The sequence below is a fragment of the Cibotium barometz genome, chromosome 31 (assembly GCF_041138505.1).
Source record: "Cibotium barometz isolate CiBa-2024 chromosome 31, ASM4113850v1, whole genome shotgun sequence".
Lineage (NCBI taxonomy): Eukaryota > Viridiplantae > Streptophyta > Polypodiopsida > Cyatheales > Cibotiaceae > Cibotium > Cibotium barometz.
The window spans coordinates 11,209,985-11,232,570 of NC_141076.1; the positions used below are offsets into that span (position 1 = coordinate 11,209,985).

General features: G+C 40.3%; 1 protein-coding gene across 1 annotated transcript in view; it reads right to left on the reverse strand.

The window, feature by feature from the left end:
- Positions 1-4,024: 4,024 nt before the first annotated feature.
- The window catches only part of LOC147620514 (uncharacterized), a 38,029-nt gene continuing 19,467 nt past the window's right edge, over positions 4,025-22,586 (reverse strand). The window contains exon 3 of the mRNA XM_086825326.1: positions 4,025-4,033. Within this exon, the coding sequence (XP_086681452.1) occupies positions 4,025-4,033 (9 nt within the window). The remainder of the gene's footprint in view (positions 4,034-22,586) is intronic.

The following is a 22,586-nucleotide window of genomic DNA, read 5'->3' on the forward strand; positions in this document are numbered from 1 at the left end:
TGCTCTAATATCTCTTTGCTTCCATAAGCTCATGAGAAACCATGGTTAAGATTGCTTTGTAATGCCTAATCTCACTAGTGTATGTTCTCATTAATGTGTGTGGTACATCTCCTCATTGATGTGGATGCTACCAAGTTGAATTTCGTTGCAAATCAGTCGTGGATATGGTTGTATGTAAGCTTCTTTCACATTAGGGCAACTAGTCATAATTCACCTTGTGCTATTCATTGTAAACGGTAGACATTGCCGAGTACCTCCACGTAGACGGGGACTTTGGTAAGACCCCCTATTCACCATGGCCCAAGATGAAATCATCAAGTTTAATGGGGTGGGATTTCACACATGGCAGTCAAAGATCATGTATGCACTCATGAAGAAAAATCTATAGGGTATAATTCAAGGGAGGGATACTCAAGCAAGCATAGGAAGCACATGGAATGAGAAAAATGAGAGAGCATTGGGACTCATAGAACTTGCATTAGATGATGAGACAATTCATCATATCGTTGGGATTGAGAAGGCCAAGGAGGCATGGGAAGAGCTAAACACATTGTTTGGTACACAAGCAAAGCACTCCAAAGTTTACTTGCTCATGCAATTGTATCAACTCAACCTAGGTAATAGTCTTGATCTAACAAGCCACATCAACAAAGTATAAAAGTATCAAATAGCAACTTGCTACAATTGGTGAAGTACTTAATGATGATGAAGCTAAAGCTATTTTGCTTGCTAGTTGTGAAAGGAAAGAAGAGTATGCCAACATAGTTGAAATCTTGTCTAACAAGTCTAACTTAACCTTAAATGATGTACAAGCTTCATTTCTTGAACATGAGCAAAACATGAAAAGAAAGTATGAAAATGGAGCATCCTCTTCAAGGGACTTGGCACTCTATGCTGGTAAAAGGGAATTTAAGCCTAGATGCAATCATTGTGGCAAGTTGGGCAAGTTGGGTCACACAACCAACACATGCAAGTTCAAGAACAAACCAAAGCTTGAATGTACGGTGTGTGGGAAACTCCGACACACGGAAAGCAACTGCTGACCAAAGAATCAAACAAGCAAATGTGGTAGAATCAAACAAGCAAATGTGGTAGAATCAAACAAGCAAATGTGGTAGAAGCCTCCTATCCAGGGGAGGACACTGAAAGACTTTTTTGAAGCTATGGAATTTCACCTACCCCTTGTACTATTTGTATTGTTTGTACCCGTTGGCACACCGATCATCATGTAAGGCCAAGATGCCTAGTTTATGTGGAAGGACAAGCTGCCTAGTTGTATGTTAGGTCAAGATGCCTATGATGTGTAACACCTAGATGTGTCCTAGATGGCACCAAGGGGGGGTGTTGAAAATGTGGTTCCTAGATGCACAAGGAATATGTATCAAGGGGGGGTGTGTGAAGGTGTGTGAACAATGTCTAATGGAGATGAGATATTTGAGATATTGTGATGTTGAGGTGGCATGACTTGAGTCCACACCTTATTGTAAGCCTTGGATATATTAGAGTCACCTTGAAATGAATGGAGAACACCACTTTGCCTTATCCAAGTCGTGGTTCCTTGATTATGCACTCACAAGGTGATTAGTACACTAATCTCCTACTCCTCATGCACTAAGTCATGGCATTCCTCACCTTCTATCCACCATAGCTTCTTCCCCTCTCATTTGTTCATGCTCACACCTCTAATTTCAAGTTATTTTGCACCTAGAATCATATTAGTCAATGCGGACTATTTTTCTACACTTCTTGCCCGTGAACTGTTCTCTGCAATCTCACGGCCTCAAAAACAGGTCGACCGAATCTAATCAAAACTTAATTGGGACAGCAAAATAGCTTAGCAAATCATACATACATGCACTTAAGGTCTAGAAAGCTCATCGGAGACGATCTTACACAAAATAGCTTAGCAAATCATACATACATGCACTTAAGGTCTGGAAAGCTCATCTTGGAGACGATCTTACACTTGACGATAGTGCATCAAATCACCCAGGATCTTCCTATCAAAAAAGTGTAGGTTCAGGCCACTCAGTAATAAGCACCCACTTGAGTGTCTTAAGGAATCTGACTACCATTGAATCTAGTAGTGAAGAATCCATGGAAGAAGGGCTACTCTGGGTTTGGGGAAGAGGAGAAACCACTATCCCCAACTAGATCCAGTGGTATCATTGACATTGCCCATGGATTTTTTGGTCTCCAAACCAGTCATGACAAAGAAGCGCAATTTGGGGATATGGGTCCGTCAACCAGCGCTGGACTTGGTCCAAGGCAAGAATTGCCAATCCAAATGTCAAATTTAAGGCTGTCGAACACCGACCACCCCCAAATGAGATGGGACATGGAAAGTGTGGCTAGGATGGGTTAATTATTCTTTCCAACCTTGGAGGAAGTAGAGCTAGATCTAAAAAGGATCGAGGTGGAACGATAGCTATGAGAGTTGAGCTTAAGGAAACAAGAGCTCGATACTCGAAGGGCAAGAGTTGAACAAAAGGAGATGGGAAGTCTAAACTTAATGCTATCACGTGGTAAGGAGACAAAAATAGTCATGGGAAGAAGTGAGGGAGAAATTCCAAACTTAGAACCCATAAATGAAGAGCCAAGAGCTGAGGAAGGGTTTGTAACCCTAGAAGAAGAGGATAATCTAGCAAGAGCGGCGGGGGAAGTGGAGGACAGTCTGTACACGAAAAAGGACATCAAGCAAATGATCAATCATCCTACATTCCTATAGGACATGGAACTTTTAATTCTGCAAAGACATACAGAGGAAACTAATGATGAGCCACTCCAAGGTGCAGTGTGATAGGACCATGCCATGGACTGGAGATACATAGAAGAGCCAACACAGGAAGAGGACGAGGTCTAGGTAGGGGGGAGAAAGTCCTCAAAGACACCAAGGGGTGATCTAACCATTGATCTTAATGTAGCCACAAGGATGGATCGGTTGAATATAGCTACAGAAATGGGTCGAGGAATACACTAGTTGACATACAAACGCGAGGCTGCAGATTGCATGGATACTTACAAAATACTCATAGAATAAGTCCCATCTACTACTCCTGAGTTGCGAGCTCCCCACGCTCTCTAGTTACCTTGCCGCCGCTGCTTCCTCTTGCTATGTGTATCATCGAGGGTTTTCTTCGTGCTTCCTCCTCATCCCGTTTATCTTGGTCACAAAATCAAGGCTTTTCTCCCCCCCTTTTTCATAGCTTGGGTGACATCGGACCTCTTATGTTTCATACAATCTCTCATGAGATCGTAGATCCACTTGTTAGGTACTTTTGCGCTACTTGGGGTAGGCTTGAACTCGTTCTTAATTTGATTACAGATTCTTATTTTCTTCTCTGATGGGAGGTGGAGGAATTTGGTTAGAGTGTCAAGGGCAAACACTATGCCACATAGATCTCTCACACAATTTTGCATCACATAACCTACATCATCAAGAACGATCTTCCCTTCTCGCACCATTCAAAGATGCTAATCTGCATTGGGGAGAGGGATACGACCAAAACAATAACTAGATCAAAGCGATGAGATGGGGGTGTCGGCCATACTATGTATGGGTGAACACTCTCGTGGAGGGGTAGATGCATCTGTGGCAATACTCCCACAACAACCACCACTACCCCTACAATGTGAACCGCGAGAGTGCAGTTGGAGGAATGGACCAAGGGTGGGGGGGTGAGTAGGGGATGGTATTATGGGTGTGGGTGTGACCATGGTTGTAGTTGTTGTTGCTGATGGGCCTGCGCCTTGGGTAAAATAGGCTCCAGCCAAGGCTTCTTGCTCGAGGATGGCTTGTGCAATGAAGGAAAAAAATTGGTCAGGGCTCATGACACGTGGAGTAGGTGGCATAGTTGGTTGGGGGGTAATGCTGAGGGTGATTTCTAGGCTTTATATGTGGTCCTCCATCTGCATATGTGCATGTATATGGTTATGCAGCTTATGTAGGAGCATATGAACATGTGAAAAATATATATAGCATAAGATCAGAGGGCTTACTCTGAGAGATTAGGGGGTAAAGTTATCAAAGTTCCTGCATCAGAAAAGCATAAAACCAAGCATAAAATCAAATAAATATGGAAAGATTAGGGAGAGAAAAAAGGGGCTTACCTCTGAGAGATTAGGGATAGATGGTAGAGATATAAAACCTACAAAACCCCCCCCCAAAAATAGATTAGAACATTATGCGGGTGTAGGGGGGCTAGAGATGAACTTACCTCCTCCACAAATGAAAGCAATAAAAATGAGGGAAAAAGAGTCTGTTGTTTGGTGCTGTAATTTTTTTCCAACGTCGAAAAAACGTCGGAACCAATGGCAGAAAGAACATCCAAAAGAGCATTGGAAAAAACGTCAAAAACAGTGTCAAAAAAACCTTTTTTCGATGCACTTTTTGATGGTTTTTTTCAAACAACAATTTGGATTACTATTTTGACGACGGGAAATATTTAATACAAAAAATTATGCAACCTTTGAAATTTCCTGCCCCGACATCTTTCCCATTAGAATTTAAACTTTAGCCTATTAGACTATGGCCTAATACATAAAGGGCCATTCCCCCTCTCCCAAAGAACACAAATTTATGGTCATGGATGGTGTGAACACTACAAACACGTGGGAATGCCCAAATGTAGAGGAGAAATGCTTGTGCCCTTGCAATCGGTCAGCAAGTACCAAATCTCTTGAAGACAAAGAATTTGCCCGACCATGTTAAAAAAAATTGTATATTTCCAGTTAAGCGTCTAAATGCCTTACTTGGTGTGTTGTGAATGTGTGCCCTAAAAATGATGAACCAATTGATTACTTGGACCTTCAACCCAAGCCGAGTATTAGATAGATAACGACACAAGCAAGTACTACTCAGCCTCATGTTGAACAAGAAACTATGGTGGACTCCTCGGTATATTTGGAGCAAGACATGGATGACATGATAGATGCCCTACATGATGTAGGGGATATTGAGCGCAAAATAACACAAGAAATGGGTAGTGTCCATCGATGCATGGAGCAAGCCTCGAGAGAAGAGCAAGAGTTGCATAGGCTAGCTCTTACACCTTTGTATCATGGTGTACGTATATCTATTTTGCGTACATGCCTTGCAATGCGAAACTTGCAATCAATATTTAGATGGTCTGATACTATCGTATCAAAACTTTTTGTGTAAGTACTTATAACCCTTTCCATTTTTATTGCTTTCTTTTACCTTTTTTAAATCATCATGGTCAATATGATAGGTCATTGAGAGATCAAATATTGCTAGAAGGCAATGAGATGCCTGTGGACCGTATGCATGCAAAATCCATATTACAATTCATATGGACTATAATTCCTACCATGCTTGTTGATATGATTGTGTCCTTTATTGGCACAAGCATGCATGTATTGCACAATGTCCACAGTGTGGAGAATCCAGATTTAGAAAAGATGTCCAAGGAGAAAGGGTTCATGCTGCAAAAGTTCTCAGGCACTTCCCTATCATTCCACAGATTCAAACCATGTTCAAGTGGAAATCCATGGCGTCTATGATGTCTTGGCAAGAACGATGTTATGTGTGTGCCCACTAATTGCCATGCATTGAGACACATTGAAGAGAAGTGGCCAGACTTTAATGAGGAACCTCATAATATTCACCTCGGGCTAGCTATGGATGGTGTGAACCCATTTGGTCTTAAATGTTCAACATGGAGCACATGACCAGTTTGCCTTGTGAACTACAATCTTACATCATGGTTAGAAATAAAGAAGAGACATCTTTTTCTCTCATTGATAATCCCTAAAGGAAGTAAAAGGTAGCCAACATGGATGTGTACTTAGCCCCATTAATAGAGTAGCTACAAAGATTTTGCGAAGGAATTGATGTTTATGACATGTCAAAGAGGTTTAGACAAAGGGAGTTCTCATTACAAGGAATACTAATGTGGATGTTAACCCATTCTTAGGGTTAACAAGATCTACTGCCATTATCTTACATCAACAAGGAGTCACCATAGACAAGGGGTCACACATTCAAGATATGAAGCAATAGTGTCCAAAGCTACAACTTGGACGGGTGCTCGTAGATTCCTGCTTCTTCAAGAGCATGTGGTAGAAAGTTAGGGTGAAGTCCTAAGTGATGTACTTCATGGATATATTATGAGAGTAGTCATTGTAATAGCATTAGGCCTCTTATGAGCTTAAAAAACCCGTCTGGCCATAGTTTAAGTGAGTGTGAATACTTATGGCTATAGTTTAAGTGAGTGTGAATACTTATGGCCATGTCTATAAGTGAATATCTCTCATAATATAACATACTCTCCCATTATGCAATTGAGTCTTGCTCTTGCTAATCCTCTTTCTAATCTCTCTCCCTAATGCATGCTAGTGAGTGTGTGTGAGTGAATTGAGGTGAGAGGAGGGAGACGAGTACCTGTAGTGCAATGCGGTGGTGTGACAACGCTCGGTGGAATTGCTTCTTGAGGAGTTGTAGAGCTTGAAGGCCTCAAGGGTTACGAGCTCGGCCATTAGAAAGATCCTCACGATATTTGCGGTTCACAAGGTAATCTCTTATTGGATGTCTTTCAAGGAGGGTTAGGGTGAGCCATAACATTTTTGGCGCTGCTGCGGGGCAACCATCCCTTGGCCTTTTCCATCGTTTTTCCTCTAATTTACATATTACCTATTGCAAATTATCTTGATCAATGGTTTCCCAAATGAAAAGAATGTGGATTTGACGGGTGATTTGTTTGAGATTTGGTGTAGAATAGCTCTTTTTTATTTTTGTAAAGAATACTTTTTGCTTAATTTTTTGTTATTTTTATTGTTGTTATTATGGTTTTTCACGTTCTGAGGGCTTGCACATAGTTTGTATTAGGCTTAGTTTGCATCCATTGCATCAAAAAATACAATAGAATGTATTTTTTAGTGAATGTTAGCTCTCTTTAGTGTTAAACATAGAACTAAAATCATTAATTTTAGCTTAATTATATGTTTTTTGTTTGAATTGTTTGCATTATAGTATTAGCAAGCATTCACAAAATTCTTAAAACCATCAAAAAATCCTTGAATTCGACTAATTTCTCTTAATGGTCTTGTTTTTGTCATTAAGGGTGATTAATTTAGTTCAAGAAGCTTAAAAATTAAAAAATATATTAATTGGGGTCTAAATTGATCATGTGAGTAGTCGAAATTAGTGTTTTTTAGTGTTTTGAGAGCATCTAGATGCATCAAAACACCTAATTACATCAATTTCTTCCTCAATTGGAGGAATTTGACTCTCTTTACTTAATTTTACCTTAAAAGAGGAGACTAAAATTAAGAGTCTAATTAATTAGAGTCCTTGATTAGTGTAAAAGAGGGAAAGATTAGTGAAAAGATTAATCTTTGATTAATTTCTAATCACTTTTTTACATAACTCACGCTTATGAGAATTCAATGAGTAAATGCTCATAAGTTGTTAAATTGTCCATTTTGGGAGATCATTTATGAAGGGTGTAAGAGGTGTCATAAAAAGGTTGACTTTTTTGATTCCCACTTACCTTTTTGGAAAAATGCCAATATCTCCTTAAATTTAAATTCAAAAAATATCTCCCCCAAATAAGGAAATTCGTATTTCCCACTAAACTCCAAAAAAAATCAAATACTCGAAAAAAAATCAAAAATTAAAAAAAATCGAAAACTTGAAAAAAAAATTTCATTTTTTTAAATTCGACCAAAAAAAAACACGTGAGACAAGTCTTTCACGGCCAAGAGTTTCACGGTTCCAAGCCATTTCACGGAATTCCATTTCACGGAATTACACTTCATGGAATTCCATTTCACAAAATTCCATTTCACGGAATTCCATTCTACGAAATTACCCTTCATGGAATTAACCCATTTCACGGAAAGCATTTCACGGCCAAGCCTTTCATGGATTAAGGGTCTCATGCCTTAAGACCTCACGCCATTAGAAAAAAAACACATCCATGTTTGGAGACTCGTATCTCCTAAACCGTATGAGGCGCTTTAGGGCTCGTTGAAAAGTTGACATCGACATCGAGCTCTTCAACTTTGGTCTGGGCTGTTCGAAGTTAAACTCGATCGTTTTGGTCTCCGACCAACAGCCTCAAAATTTGACCCAAAAATGGAGGCAAAAAACAGCCCGAAAAGCACCAAAAATTACAAAAAATTGTGCGCAAACGACATCGAACCATATTCGGGTGACTTTTTGAGGGTCTAAAGACAAAATCATGAATGACTCAAGGAAACAAAGTTGTAGAACTCCAAAAAGACTACAACTCTCTCATACAGAGTTTTTCAAAATTGCTTTTGGAACACTTTCAAAAACGTGTTACGAAACAGGAAAAAATTCTCGATTTTTTTTTCCGTCTTGAGACAGTGATAGAAATTTCATCTGGAAAGTTACTAGCATGAACTTTTTCAGAAGAATATCTCTAAGGTCGTTCACGTGTAGTGCGCCTCAGCTAATTAGGGCAAACGGATTCTTGTGAGAAAATATAAAAAGCAAAAAATAAAAGTGTGCTTGCTCATTAAGGAGCATTTAGGCAATCAGACACACGGCAACGATAGAGGGATTGCTAGGGATAACACAAGGACTAAACCCAATGGCTGACATCTTTGAGCCATTGAGATCTATACTCCAAATGCACCTCCCAATACCATTGGCCATGCCTATAACAAGCGTATCATTGGGTTTTACACCCCCTGTGATTTCGATTCCACTAGGCTTTGGTTCCTTACCCATTCCCACCAATCTTATAGGTACCAACAACTCTTTTCCACCCCTGTACATCCACACCTTAGAAATACTAACTAGGCTAGGAAGGGGGGTAGCCCAAGGACTAAGTGAGTCCCTACCCCCACCATAAGAGTTTTCACTTACAACCTCAATGACTCATATAAACATATGGCCGTACAAATTTCCAAAATTATGGGCAAATATGATGGAACAACAAACCCTCAGAGATGTGAGGCCTTTGGAAATCCAAACTGCCCCACTAAGGTATATGTGTTGAACTTATGCTTAGAGGGCAAGGCTAGTCAATGGTTCATCACATTGATGCCGGCAAAATCAAAACCAACTTCAAAACCTTGAAAACAACATTTATCCACGGTTTTTCAAGACAAGGTGATCGGTGGAGTGCAGAAAAAGAACTCTACTCAATTGAGCGTAAACCAAACGAAACCATTAGAGATTTTATCCTTCGGATAAAACTCTTGGACTCACGATGTGAGTCATGGGAAAAATTATATGATTTTCAATTGAAGAGATGTTTCATGATAGGCTTAAAGAAAAACAGCTTACACAACTTGATCGTTGTATCTAACCCAAAAGCATTCAATCAATGTTGTAAAGAAGCAGTACTTTTAGATGACAACATGCTGGAAGATGATCATGCTACGAGTTGTTCCTCATCTAAACCAAGTGAAGCAATCGCAAAAGAAAGATTGATCTCAAAATTATCATTCCCTGAATTCTATGCAGCCTTGCTTAAAAGCTTTCAATCAACATCTCTAAGAGAGGATGACATCCTTAAAAATCAGCCATCCTTAATGCCTCTACAAGTGAGGAGCGAAATGCCTTGTGTTAAGTGCAATCACTACAATCATCCCAATCCCCATTGTGCATACAAAAGGCACCTGTTTTTCTGTAGTGCATATATTGTAAATCCTTTGATCATGATACAAAAAAGTGTCCTAGCTCATCAACAAGTGACTCAAAACCTCCATCTCCCGTGCACCAAACATAAATAGTCCAAAGGGTAGAAACTGCTCCAGAAGCAGTTAATCAAACACTTAAGTGTTTCTATTGTCGTGGACCTCACAAAGTGGTAGACTGCACAGTTTGGAATACTTTCATGCCCATAGTCACTGACACCTTGCAACCCATGTGTGAACAATGTGGAATTGATCACATATTCCAAGATTGCCCAAAAGATGAGTTGCTTCAATGCAACTTGTCTCACAAAATACAACTCTTAACATCTTCAGTGTACAAAATGGGCAATTGTCCATGGTACCCTTGAATGTGCTTACACTCTTACAAGCCAAGGCATGAGAAATAGTAAAAAAGAATGCAAAAGATAATACCTCAACATGGGTAGAAGAACATGCTTTAAAGCAGAACCCAAAAGAAAAAGCAAAACCTTCTAAACCCAAGAAAAACAAGGGACAAAAAACTATTGAAACCAAGGTTGAAGTAAACGACAGGGAAAAGGAGCCTTTGGAGGACATAAAACCAAAAGAGAAAAAAGCTACATATGATGCAGAAGCATACACCTCAAAAGTCACCACACAAACCACAAAACCCATATGTATGACATAGGATACAAAATCCCAAAGCAAATTCGATCTCGTCGCATAGTAAACATAAAAAAAACCTGACGATTCAAAGAAGATGAAACAAGTTCTAGTACGTCACTTAGTGAGGATGAAACAAGTTCTGACTTGTCACTTAGTGTACTTAATAGAACAATAAAGAAACTAGAATCCACCCAACCACCCCAAATTGAAAATCATGATCATATGACATATGCAGAATGCAAAAGCAAGCTCAGGAGAGCATGCTTAGCTTGGTTTAGTGTCTTACAGGATCACTAGTTGTGATTGATCCTAATAATGCCAAACCTAAAAAAGCAACCAAATTACAAAACCAAGGGGAGTATCGCTTTCCCTTTTAAGAGGAAGACATACTCTCTACAAAAGATTCATTTGAGGCAGATTGTACGAATTATGCGGTTGAGAAAGCACGTGAGGAATTCGATAATTCCCTTACAAAATTAAAGTAGTCTCTCAAAACCTCATTTGGAGGAATGCTCTTCTCTCATGGTGGTGAAGCCAACATAACATCAGCACTTGCACCTTTAAGGACTCAATACGAGCTATACCAAGATATAAAGAGCTCCATCGAACGAGACTGTGAAGATTTGCAAGTTTCCAAACATACCTCATTTAGATTTGTCATTTAGATTTGTCAAAGGGCAAAGTGTGCTAGTGTATACATTGGGTACTCTTGAAAAAGCTGAGAGCCAAAATGAGGATGAAAGTGAATGGGAATATGAAATAGACACAGAATCTAAAGCTGAAACAAAAACATAAACATCCATGGTTCCTTTGGAAGATTTTGTTATGATATGGTTAGATTTTCCTACAGGCAATGATTTTAAGTGCAAACGAGCATTGATTAGCCCTTAAACTAGTCATAACATCATGCCAATAGACACTTTGGTGGCATTGGGACAACCTAAACTTATCCCTATAGACAATGGTTTTGCAAGAGGAGCCAATGGGCAAAGCATTGAAGTTTGGTTACTTTAGCTATACTACTCAAACAATCGGTGGAGATATGGAATTTACATTCCATGTTACCCTAGATTCTCTTAAGTATGATGTCATCCTTGGTGGAGCTTGGATACGTGACTCGTTGTATTCATAGATGAATCCATGCAAATAGTCACCTTGAACACTCCTGTAGGCAATGTACAATTGCTATTATGGGAAGAAGAGACCTTGGAGGAGTTGAAACTTCCAGCATATCTTATTGAAAAGATCCCTAGGATTCTGGTTGGTTTGGAACTTTCCAATAAAATCACCATAGCTCAAGCATAGATTTATCCAACATGAGAACATGATCTCATGACCCTCGAACTATGGGATTTGTTAGGTCGACCAACACTCACATCACATCCTGAAAGAATAAGCTTTACATAGGACTTGAACATGCCATGTTTGGGGTACTTTGAACATACAATTTGAACATACAATGTATATTGAAACTAACAACTTTACTTGCAAGTTTTTTGTGGTTGAGTGTGTCGGAAGCAGATTTGATCTTGGGGTATAAATGGACTATTGTTGCCCAAGCACCACTATGATTTGCTAGTGATAGAGTCATCATGATGGTCAACAACAAAAAGTTGACAATACCATACTACAAAGAAGAGGATCCAACTTTAATGGATTTCTATGATGCTGAACGCAAAAGGTTACAATCCTCTTCCACGAAAGCGCCTCTATACAATAACCTACCATCTGTGTCAACGACCGACTCCGATAAAGCATCTACTCCTTCAACCCCATCCTCACCAATGAAGTTCGATACCAAAACCTCGCAATCAACGATTCATGAAGAAGTTCCCCCTATGCAACCATCTATCTCTAACAAGGAATTTAAAGAAAAATCCTCGGAGCCTATGCCTCTTCATCGACAAACCTCATAAAAGGAGACAACTGCATGCTCAAAAGCCTCATCATCGATAGCCACCCCAGAAGAGACTCTAGCCTCATCATCGTCGTCAACAATGCCCATGAGTCTCAAACCTGCAGCCTCAGCGTCAACCAATGTGAAGGCGGTCTCAAAACCTTCCACTTCCACCAAAAATAAAAATTCACCAAGACAAAACAATTCAGGGTATCTTAATGGTATCAAAATGTGGGTGGAAAAGCACTTGTTGCTCAAGGCTACTATGAAGGTGCCAATCAAATTTGGGTGCCTCAATAGTTAAAACCTCCTCTTCAACGTAGCAGTCAGAGACCAAGGAAAAACAAAATTACTCCATAACACTATCCACAAAAGCCTATGCGAGTTCCTCAAAGAACCCCACCAAGCCATCAAGTGTGGGTTCCAAAAAGATTACTGCAAGCACAAGGGTACTACCAAGGGAATACCAATGCTTGGATTTCAAAGGACATCACAAAGCCCCCTAAGATTACACAAAGAAGGAAATCTCAACACCAACCGCATATTGATTTATAATGTTCATCAAAGATGGGTACCTGTGCATGTGCTTCAAAACAACAAGGATACTACGATGGTAATCCCATCATATGGTTGACAAAATTAAACAACGTGAAGAAAACCTCACCACCACCGACTTCAACTCCAATAGCTTCACCAGAAGTTCAACAAGAATGGAGGCCCAAGCAACACCAAGCAAGTCACTCAACCACTCTCGTGCAATCAACACCTACACAAGAGCTTGTGTGTTTGAACAACCCCAATGGTAACCAACCAGTAGTCGTACCTGCCGCCTCGATAACATTTGAGCCAAAAATTCAAGAATCAATTTCCACGACTGCAACAAAGACTTATGAGCGCATCAAAGAGAAACTCACAATAACACCATATTCGTGAGTTTGGGAATCTTCCAAGTCTCATTTTTGTAATACTAAAAAGGTGGGACCCGATTAACATGTCTATAAGTTTCTCAAAACCCTATCTTGTGACCTATCATTGGAAAGCGCTTGAAAAGATGGATCTATTAAGCTTCAAAGCGCACAATTTGGAGTAATGGTATTCAAGTTATGGCAAATCCAAAGTTTTGACCACGTGTCCCAAACTTATGGGAAATTCCCATATTCCCCAATATGGTATTCAATGCTCTTTTCACCCCTTTGGATGTGAAGCATAAGTACAGAAGCTACGCAGCAGACATAAGAACCTATTATCTCAAAAAGGAGAGTAGCCACAAGAACCTATTGTTTGCAAGGTGGTAGTTAAAAATTTTAAATTAAAAAATAATTTAAAAAAAACACAAAAACAAGGGATTCGCACATATGGCTACCTAGAAGTGATAAAAATCACCATCAACTCCCAAGAATCTTCAGTAGTAGCCGTTATATTTTGTTAAGCTTATCGCTTACTATTCTTTTGGCTATATTAATGTAGCAACTGCTCCATGATTACATATCCATACTCATGCACTGGAGGACATTTGCAAAGCCTCATCGATAACTTCTAGGTACATCTTTAGATGGGGGGGCATGGTGGGCGAAAGCCTGGTCTCAATGGTACAACCCATCACTTGGAATTTTTCTTCAAATTACAAACCTCTCCAAATTACAAACCTCTCCAAATGATGCTACCAACTTCACAAATCAATAATCTTCAATCCTTAGTGAAGATATCTATATTAGCCTAGCAAGTCGACGCAATTCTTTCAATTCTCGCCAACAACTAGCTACTTCAATACAAAGTAGTTCAATAAGAGTCTATTTGAATTAATTCTTAAACTTCATGTCTATCTGCTTCATAAGAGCACTTAAATATACATAAAACATAAAAAGCACATGGGCAAAAGAAAGCAGGACTAGGTCCTACTCAACAACATTTGACAAGAATCCTTCCACACAAAGGGACATCATCGAAGGGCAATTTCTTCAAATGATGAATGTCGCTTCAGTGAATCAAATGAGGAACTGAGAATCACCATCTTGTTCTGATGATTATGTCTACATTCCTCTCCCATTATTAACATCTCTTAGCATCCCCACTAACACAAACCACATGTAACCTTGCTTATGATTTCCAAAAACAATGTGAGCAACAAACCCTTCTAAAAAATAAATTTCTCACACATATAAAAATGCAATCATTCGCAAAAAACCCTACCCCCACCTCGTTAGGAATTCCCAATAAATCACTTATCTTTTTATTCACTAAAACTAGCTTTTCTTATTCCTTCCAGAGGAACTAAGACCATTTAAGGTCACTCAACATCAAAGCCATCAACAAAGCTTGTCCATTCTCCCCACACAAAGGTTTTCAATGCGATCACGAGGACGCAATCGCCATTAGGAAGGGGGGATGTTAACCTATTCCTAGGGTTAACAAGATCTATAGCCATTATCTTACATCAAGGAGTCACCATAGATACACCAAAGGGTCACACGTTCAAGATATAAAGCAATAGTGTCCAAAGCTAAAACTTGGACGGGTGCTCGTAATAGTGTGATGTAGTATTTTATGGGTGATTCCCGCTCTTCCAAGAGCATGTGGTAGCAAGTTAGGATGAAGTTGTGAGTGATGAATTTCATGAATATATTATGAGAGAAGTCATTATAATAGCATTAGGTCTCTTATGAGCCTAAAGTTCCCAACTGGCCAAAGTTTAAGTGAGTGTGAAAACTTATGGCCATGTATATAAGTGAATATCTCTTATAATACAACATACTCTCCCATTGTGCAATTGAGTCTTGCTCTTGCTAATCCTCTTGCTAATATCTCTCCCTAATGCATGCTAGTGAGTGTGTGTGAGTGAAGTTAGGTGAGAGGAGGGACGAGTACCCGTAGTGCAATGCGATAGTGTGACGACGCTCGTGCAAGGTGTGGTTGAATTGCTTCGTAAGGAGTTGTAGAGCTTGGAGATCTCAAGGATTATGATCTCCGCCATTGGAAAGATCCTCAACGATAGTTACGGTTCACCAAGTAATCTCTTATTGGATGTGTTTCAAGGAGGGTTAGGGTGAACCATAATAGTGGACCATGCATGATTGGCTAGGCTACAGATAATGAAATGGTAAGCTATTTTGTTATTATGTAACTCTTGATATATATGTGGATGGTTGTATAATATTATTTTTTGAGAATACATGACTATTAATATCTGAATATAATGCATGCCCTTTGTGTGGACCTAGACTAGAGGCTTGTCATTTAAGAGCCTTGAGAAATATAGTGTATAAGACGAAAGAAGAGAAAGCTCAAGTTAAGAAAAGCATTTCAGAGTTTTGTACTCCAACTAGATGTATGCACTACCTAAAGGGGGTGTTTACAAAAGATAACGAGCTCTCTGGCTTAAAATCACACGATTGGCACAAGTTATTGTAGTTTGTCTTACATGTGGCCATAAAGGGTTTCCTCATTGACAAAATAAGGGATACAATATACAAGATTGGCACCGTGGTCCATTGGATTTCATTGAAGGAGATAAGAAAAGACACTTTGGAAGTAGACCACTTAAATTCCATAGAAGCAATTACATTGGTGGAGAAGTTTCTCCCAACCAACATATTAACGATAAAGATGCATCTCCTAGTTCATGTTGTGGATGAGGTGTCGTCCATTCACGTTGGATGTTCTTTTTGGAGAGGTTCACAAAGATGCTGAAAGGGTTTGTCCATCAAAGAGCTTGCCCAGAGGGAAGTATGGCAATGGAATGGCTTGTGCCAGAATCCTTGGTGTACATCACATAGTTTCTTAGTACCATAGCCCTGAAGTGCCTAAACCGCGGTCAACGGAAGAGGATGATAGGGTAGTTGGAGAAGAGCCAAAAGGATAAGGGATTGAGAGAAGGATGGATGTGGCCTCACGAGAAAAGATCAATAAATTCTTCATCTTAAACTCAAGGAGTATGCAAAAGTGGATCGAGTGGTATAGAGAGGCCAAGAACGAAAGGAATCAAGCTCGTCAAGCTTTTCGAAGGAGTCAAACTATGACTCACCAACCATACCCTTCATCGCTTGCTATACTCCCAAAATTTCTATCAAGTAAATGGTTCCAACAAACCTTACAAGAAGAAAAACTTTGTGGTGAAGTTATTACAGATGAGGAAGAGGAGCTTGCATATGGTTATGATGACTATCGTGTAGGTGATTTTATTCATTCTAAGCCTCGATATATTCACATGTTCTCCAAATATTATTTACAACTTTTACATAAAATAACAATGTGTTATTTTCTTTTAGAATAAAACATTTATAGCATTTTGGTCACATGGATGCCATTTTTGAGTGGAGAGGATAGATAAGAAGAGAACAACATTCAATTGTGGTGTTAAAGTAAAATTTCATGCAAGAAAGTAGGACTAGTGCAAGTGATCTAAATACGGATGAGAATATGCTCGATTGCTTTGGAACCATCCAAGATATCATCAAGGTTGGCTTTAGAAAGTTTCATATATTTATCTTTGATGTTATGGTGGTTCAAGGTAGTCACATGCAACCATACAGCTAAAGAAAGGGGACGTTTTTGGCCATTCTCATAAGCTATTGAGTGAAGCTCTTGAGCTCTCAAGCTATGGCAACTCTCTAACTCTCTCTCTATTGTACTCTAATGCACATCAAGCTCCAATTCTTTCTCTTAATCTATTTTAGCATCATTGAAGTAGATTAATCTATGATTAGTTGAATGCTTCTTTCTTTCTCTTGTGTATACTGCATGCTTGTAGTGTGTGTGTGTGTAGTCTCCATTGATGCAAGCTCTTGCCCACTTCATTGGCAATGAGTTATTCATGGATAGACTCTCTCTATGAGCTTCTGGGTTTGTGAATGTTACATTCTATGCTTGCTTAAGCTTGTGGGCACGCTTATGGGTTTGCTGGCATTAGGGAAAGCTAAGATTTAATCAACGTTTGAATGGGATTAAGAGATTGCCATTCATTGCTTGTTCTCTTGATTAGTGTAGTGGATTTAAGGGATTGAGAGATTGATTGAGGTGTTGAATGGTTGAATCGTCAAGTGGTGTTTCGTATATGTGAGCTCTCCCTCAAGGGATAAGCCTTCATGTACTAATCGGGTCGAATCCTCGGATTGACATTGTGTTTCTTAACACATTTGTTGATCGGTAGTACTCTATGAGCACTATATTGCACGGTAGAGAGAACCGCTCTACAATGGCGCCGTTGCCGAGGAGCGAGTGTCTACATTAGTTGAGCACCATACACACACTACCACTCCTTGTTGTTAAGCTCCAATCAGTTGCAAAACTGTTGGATAGGAGAGAAGGCTTTGGGACTAATTTTGGTACTTATTTAAGACTAATCTGTTGTTAAATTCTCTTTATTTGTCTTGCAATTTGAGTGCGATTGGCTAGCTACGCTTCTCCCTTGAGGTCAGGACGACAAGGATTCAACACACGGGAAGGATTGGAGGTAGGCGCTAAACCTGCCAATTTCAATTTGTGTGCGAAAGAGAGAGGCCTGTTTTTGCATTTCTGTCATTCTGTTTGAGGATAATTTTTGCTGTCTGAGGATAATTTTTACAGTTTCAATTTTTTGCATGTTCCTTTTATTTTCTATTCTTAGCTTAGTTTAGTTTTCTGCATCTTTAATTTTGTGCATTTTAGTTCTCTTTTAAACCTGCATTTTAGTTCTCTGTTAAACCTGCACCTGTAGAGAAACTGAAATCTGTACACACACATGAAGACTGAACATTTCGAATTCGCTGCAAATCTCACAGCTGCACACGCATTGAGTTCGCTGCAAATCTCACAACTACACACGCATTGAGTTTACTGCACATGCACTTCAAAAAAGAAAAAAAATAATAATAAAAAAAGAAGGCGGCTATGTGTGAACAGCGCACTGTGCGGAGAGACCCACACACCACACCATAAAGACCGCCACCGCACCGGATAAGGAGGTGAAAAAAAAAAGAGTCTGGAAAATTTTTCATTTTCTGTCGCAAAAAATTGGAAGGTTATCTAACTTTTCGAGAGGAGTTAGAAGACACCCATCGTCGAAATTTTGGTACCGGAACCATTTTCCCATAGTGAGTCAGTATGGGAAACTGGTAAATTTTAGGCGATTTTCGATCCTAAAAAATACGCTATTTTTTTGGCCTAATGTGTTCGAGGGGGTTCAAAATGGGTTCTGGCAAAGTTTGAGCCAACTTAAAAATTTTTGAATTTTTTTGAAAAAAAAAACCTTAAAATTTGACCTTATGCACTTGCGGCGGCAGGACGTCATATAGACACTGCCATAGGGTCTAGGGCACCTTCTAGAGTACCTACGCAGAAAAGTGAGACCCAATCGGTAGGAAATTTGGCCGATATTGCTGAAACCGTTTTTGAATCCCAATCTGATACCCTTTTCAGAACAACTAGCTCATTGTCTATGGACAATCTAGGGCCGTCAAATAGTCATCCCTTAGCCCCAAATAGGACACCCACAAGATCTTTTAATCCATTTGAAGCCGACACCATGGGGTTACCACTCAATGTGAGACTTCAATATGTCTACATGAATGCTCAAGGAGCTGAGATCTTTAGGGATCCACAACAACGATATCTCGTTAAGATTGCGGACTTTTTCTCAGAGCTTGATAGAGCACCTCTAGTCAATGACCAGGGTAACATGTACATGGGTGGAGATGGTGTTCGCTCTATGAAGTCACCTATCATCCAGAGAATGTAGAAAAATTAGGAGAGCTCTCTAAGAGTGAGTTCCTAGATTTATCAAAGCCTTCCGAAGCAACGGAGTCTAGAGATGATTGGCTCATTGAGCCGGACATGCCTGGACCATCCAATGCCCAGTCCTCAAAGCCATCCATAGATGATTTACTTTTTGTAGATTTAAATTTGGAAAGGGATAGGAAAGGCAAGAGCAAAATGGATCAGGAGGCTGAGAACCAATGGGAGTTTGTACGACAAATTCCAGTGACAAAGGTCTTTCAGGATGACCCACTTCAAGAGGTCTATAAGGACTCTTTAGAAGGATATTATGCCACAACTAGATTGCCAGAGCTAGATCTTCCTCTAGCACTTGTGGTGGTAGTTGAGAAGCTTGCAGGATACAAGAACCGAATCATTGATAAATGGGCCAATGAATACCGAACCTTAGATTGGAAGAAGATTTGTGAGCTCACGTGGAGAGGACAACCATTATTCATGGAAGTGTTCTCAACTAATACAGCTAAACGAGGAGAGACAGCCTTTCTTGGAGAAACTGTTGCTTCTCCCCTGCGAGAGTTCACTAGAGAGGGACCCTCGACATCAAAGTGGACCATTGTAAGTAGCCCAACTCTAGCACCAAGATATTATCCTACACCAAAAGTGCGACCAGAGATCACACCACAACAACGTTTCTCTCACTATGACAATCGGAGGGTAGGGGAGCCAACTCGGCCTCTCATAAATGCACCTCCTGAAATGCGGGTAACAAGATCTTTGGAGAGGGTTGGTGAGGCAGGTAATAGGGGACCCACACCAATTCGGGATGCATATGGACCACCTTACCAAAGAGAGGAACCACTGAGAATGAGAGGCCGTAGGCCTGATGATGAGTATTCAAGACGAGTAAGGCCATCAACTCTTCAGAAACTAGTAAAGAAGTACAAAGGGTCGGGAGATCCATATGACCATGTAGCAGCATTTAGGCAAGCAGTTCGAGCTGAGCAAGTGACTAACAAGCATACACAAATTGAAGGGTTTGGGCTCACTCTTGAGGGAAAGGCCCTTGCTTGGCTTTAGGCACTAGAGGCTTCAGACAAATCTTCTTTACGAGTTTTGGAAGAGAGATTCATTGCTGGTTTTTCCTTGATGGGGATTTAGCATGACACAGTAGCAAACATCTACTCTTTCAAGCACGGCGAGACTGAGAGTGTTAGAGACTGTGTAAATAGGATGAAGCAGTACATTAATCGTTGCCCAGAAGATGAGAAGCCCACCCAGAGTCGATTAATTTCTCTCTTCTTAAAAGGACTCAAAAATTCAACACTGCACACACATCTCTATGCAAAGAAGCATACAAATTTCAATGAGTGTTGCCATGATGCTATGGATTTCACAGATAACTTCAAATTCCAAGATGGTACTGGCCCTGAGGTGCAACCTAGAGATCAGTGGGGTGATGACCAAAGTTTAGAGTCTAGCACACTAGTAAATCTAGACCACATAGCTAACCTAGTACTAAGGAGATTGGGACAAACCTATCGCCCACCCATGCAGCCACAACAATAGCAGCAGAGCGAATGAGGAGTGTACTACCTACAGGTCCTCATCTTTGTGGAGCATGTGGCCGTAACCATAAAACCAAAGAATGTAATACCTTTTCTCCTCTAGTCACAAACCAACCCACAAAGAAGTGGTGCCAGGCCTGTGCTTGGAATTTTACCCACACCACACAGGAATGTACTCGCATTGCAAGAATGAGACAAGACTGTGAGCAGCAAAGGGATGTAGTGGCTCCATAAATGCATCAACAGTACACTAATTTTGAACGTAAGCCACCGATGGCACACAAGAGCAAGCACGACCTGTACTTGGAGCTCAACCTCCTGCTCCTAGGACTGCTCCTGTGAGGTTTGTTGACTACAACAATTCAAATATGTGTAGAGACTTGGTAAACCCAAGCTATGTGGAGGAGGAATATGCATCATATTCATCCAAGGAAAATCTCTTTGAAAGTCCCGCATATCCAAGCCAAGCACTAGAGAGCCTCAACCGGGGGAACAAAATTCTTTGATGTTGCTAGGCGGCTACCAACCTAGGACTCCAGGCCCCTCAGGTCAATGGCAGCAAAGGAAAGTAGAAGCCAAACTAATGGGCCCCTTTTATGAGTGCGGAGAACCCCATTGGGCTCGTGATTGTCCACATCACCCAAGGCAAGCAGCTCGATCCAATACAACAGTATCACAGTTTCCACCAATTGAAAGATATTGTCTAGGGTGTTGTGTAGAACACTTTCCAAAGGATTGTTTGCTGAAACCACATGAGGAAGGCACCTCTCAACCAAAGGTCTCACTCAACTTTGTAGAGGCAGATACATCGCCACCTTCATCAGAGAATGAGGATGTCATGCCACTTAGAGTCATGACTAGATCATAGACACGAAATGCCGAAATACAGACTGATGAGACACATTGAACTAGGGATACAAAGGCAAATCTAGTGGACAAGACCCTACATTCCAATAGAAAAAGGACCACTAGGAGGAAAAAGAACCGCAACAAGCAAACTAAGAGTGCATCCACTAGTTCTCAAGAAGTCTCTAAACAAAACATGAAGGATCAAGATTTTACATCCCAAGAAGTGCATGAGGAGCATCAACCTCAACCTGGGCCTAGTACTAAACAAGATGAGGCTAGTACAACCGTAGTTCAGGGGGTTCTGTTTTTGTGGATAAGGTGAACGAGACTCTAGATGCCATTATTGATGCTCATAGAAGTCGCATTGCAGCTTTATCTGAGCTACCCAAGAAGCTTCAAGAATACCCAAAACCTCGTGAGGAGAAGATCAATCTAGCTGTACATCAGCAACTCATTAGGGAAGCTCAATCAATACTTGAGGGCCCACCTCCACCTATCCCTTGTTGGGGCCCCACCTCTCTTAAGCCAACATTAGAAACCATGCCAGAAGTGTCATCAAGTTGGGAAATGAAAAGTGAGATAATCTCACAAGCTCATAGTAGCGAGAAGTCTGCACCAATTGACACCCCATTGAAAGAAGGCATTCTGCCACCACCTAGTCTTGCCTTCCCATGCAATGATGAAGTTATTGATGCTAATGAGGACATGGCAAATGAGATGTGGGCAGCAGTTCATGAGAAAGTTAATGAGAATACGTCCTCTATTATTTCACCTCCATTCTCTGAAGTGGATTTTACCAGGGGCACAGAAAACAACTTTAGACGCCCAAGCATCCAGGAGGAAGTTCAAACAATTGTTTCTCCTAGAAGTAAGCATACAATGAAAACCTTACCATCTTATTTGGGAGAATATGAGAACTATTCTCAAACCTTGAGGATACCCTCCATACATAGAAGGTTGACAAAGAAGATGGATATGGGTATCGTGCAAGCTATTTTGTCAGCACCAGTGGCTTGTACCTTACCTTTGCTTGATTTGATAAAGCTTCGACCAGAGTTGTGGAATGATATTGCCACATGTTTGTCAGAGCAGGTATTGCTACAAAAGGGTCACCATCAATGTACTATACACCCTGAGACAAAGCATGTTATGCCAGTTCCTATCAACAAAGTAGAAAAATTTTGTGAGGATGATCAGGGAAATGCTACCCTCCCATTAGAAGTGCGAAAAGTAGCTTCAACTGCAATACTTGATAGTGGTGCAGGAGTGGGCATTGTGACAAGGTCCATTTGGGAAAAGTGGAGCAA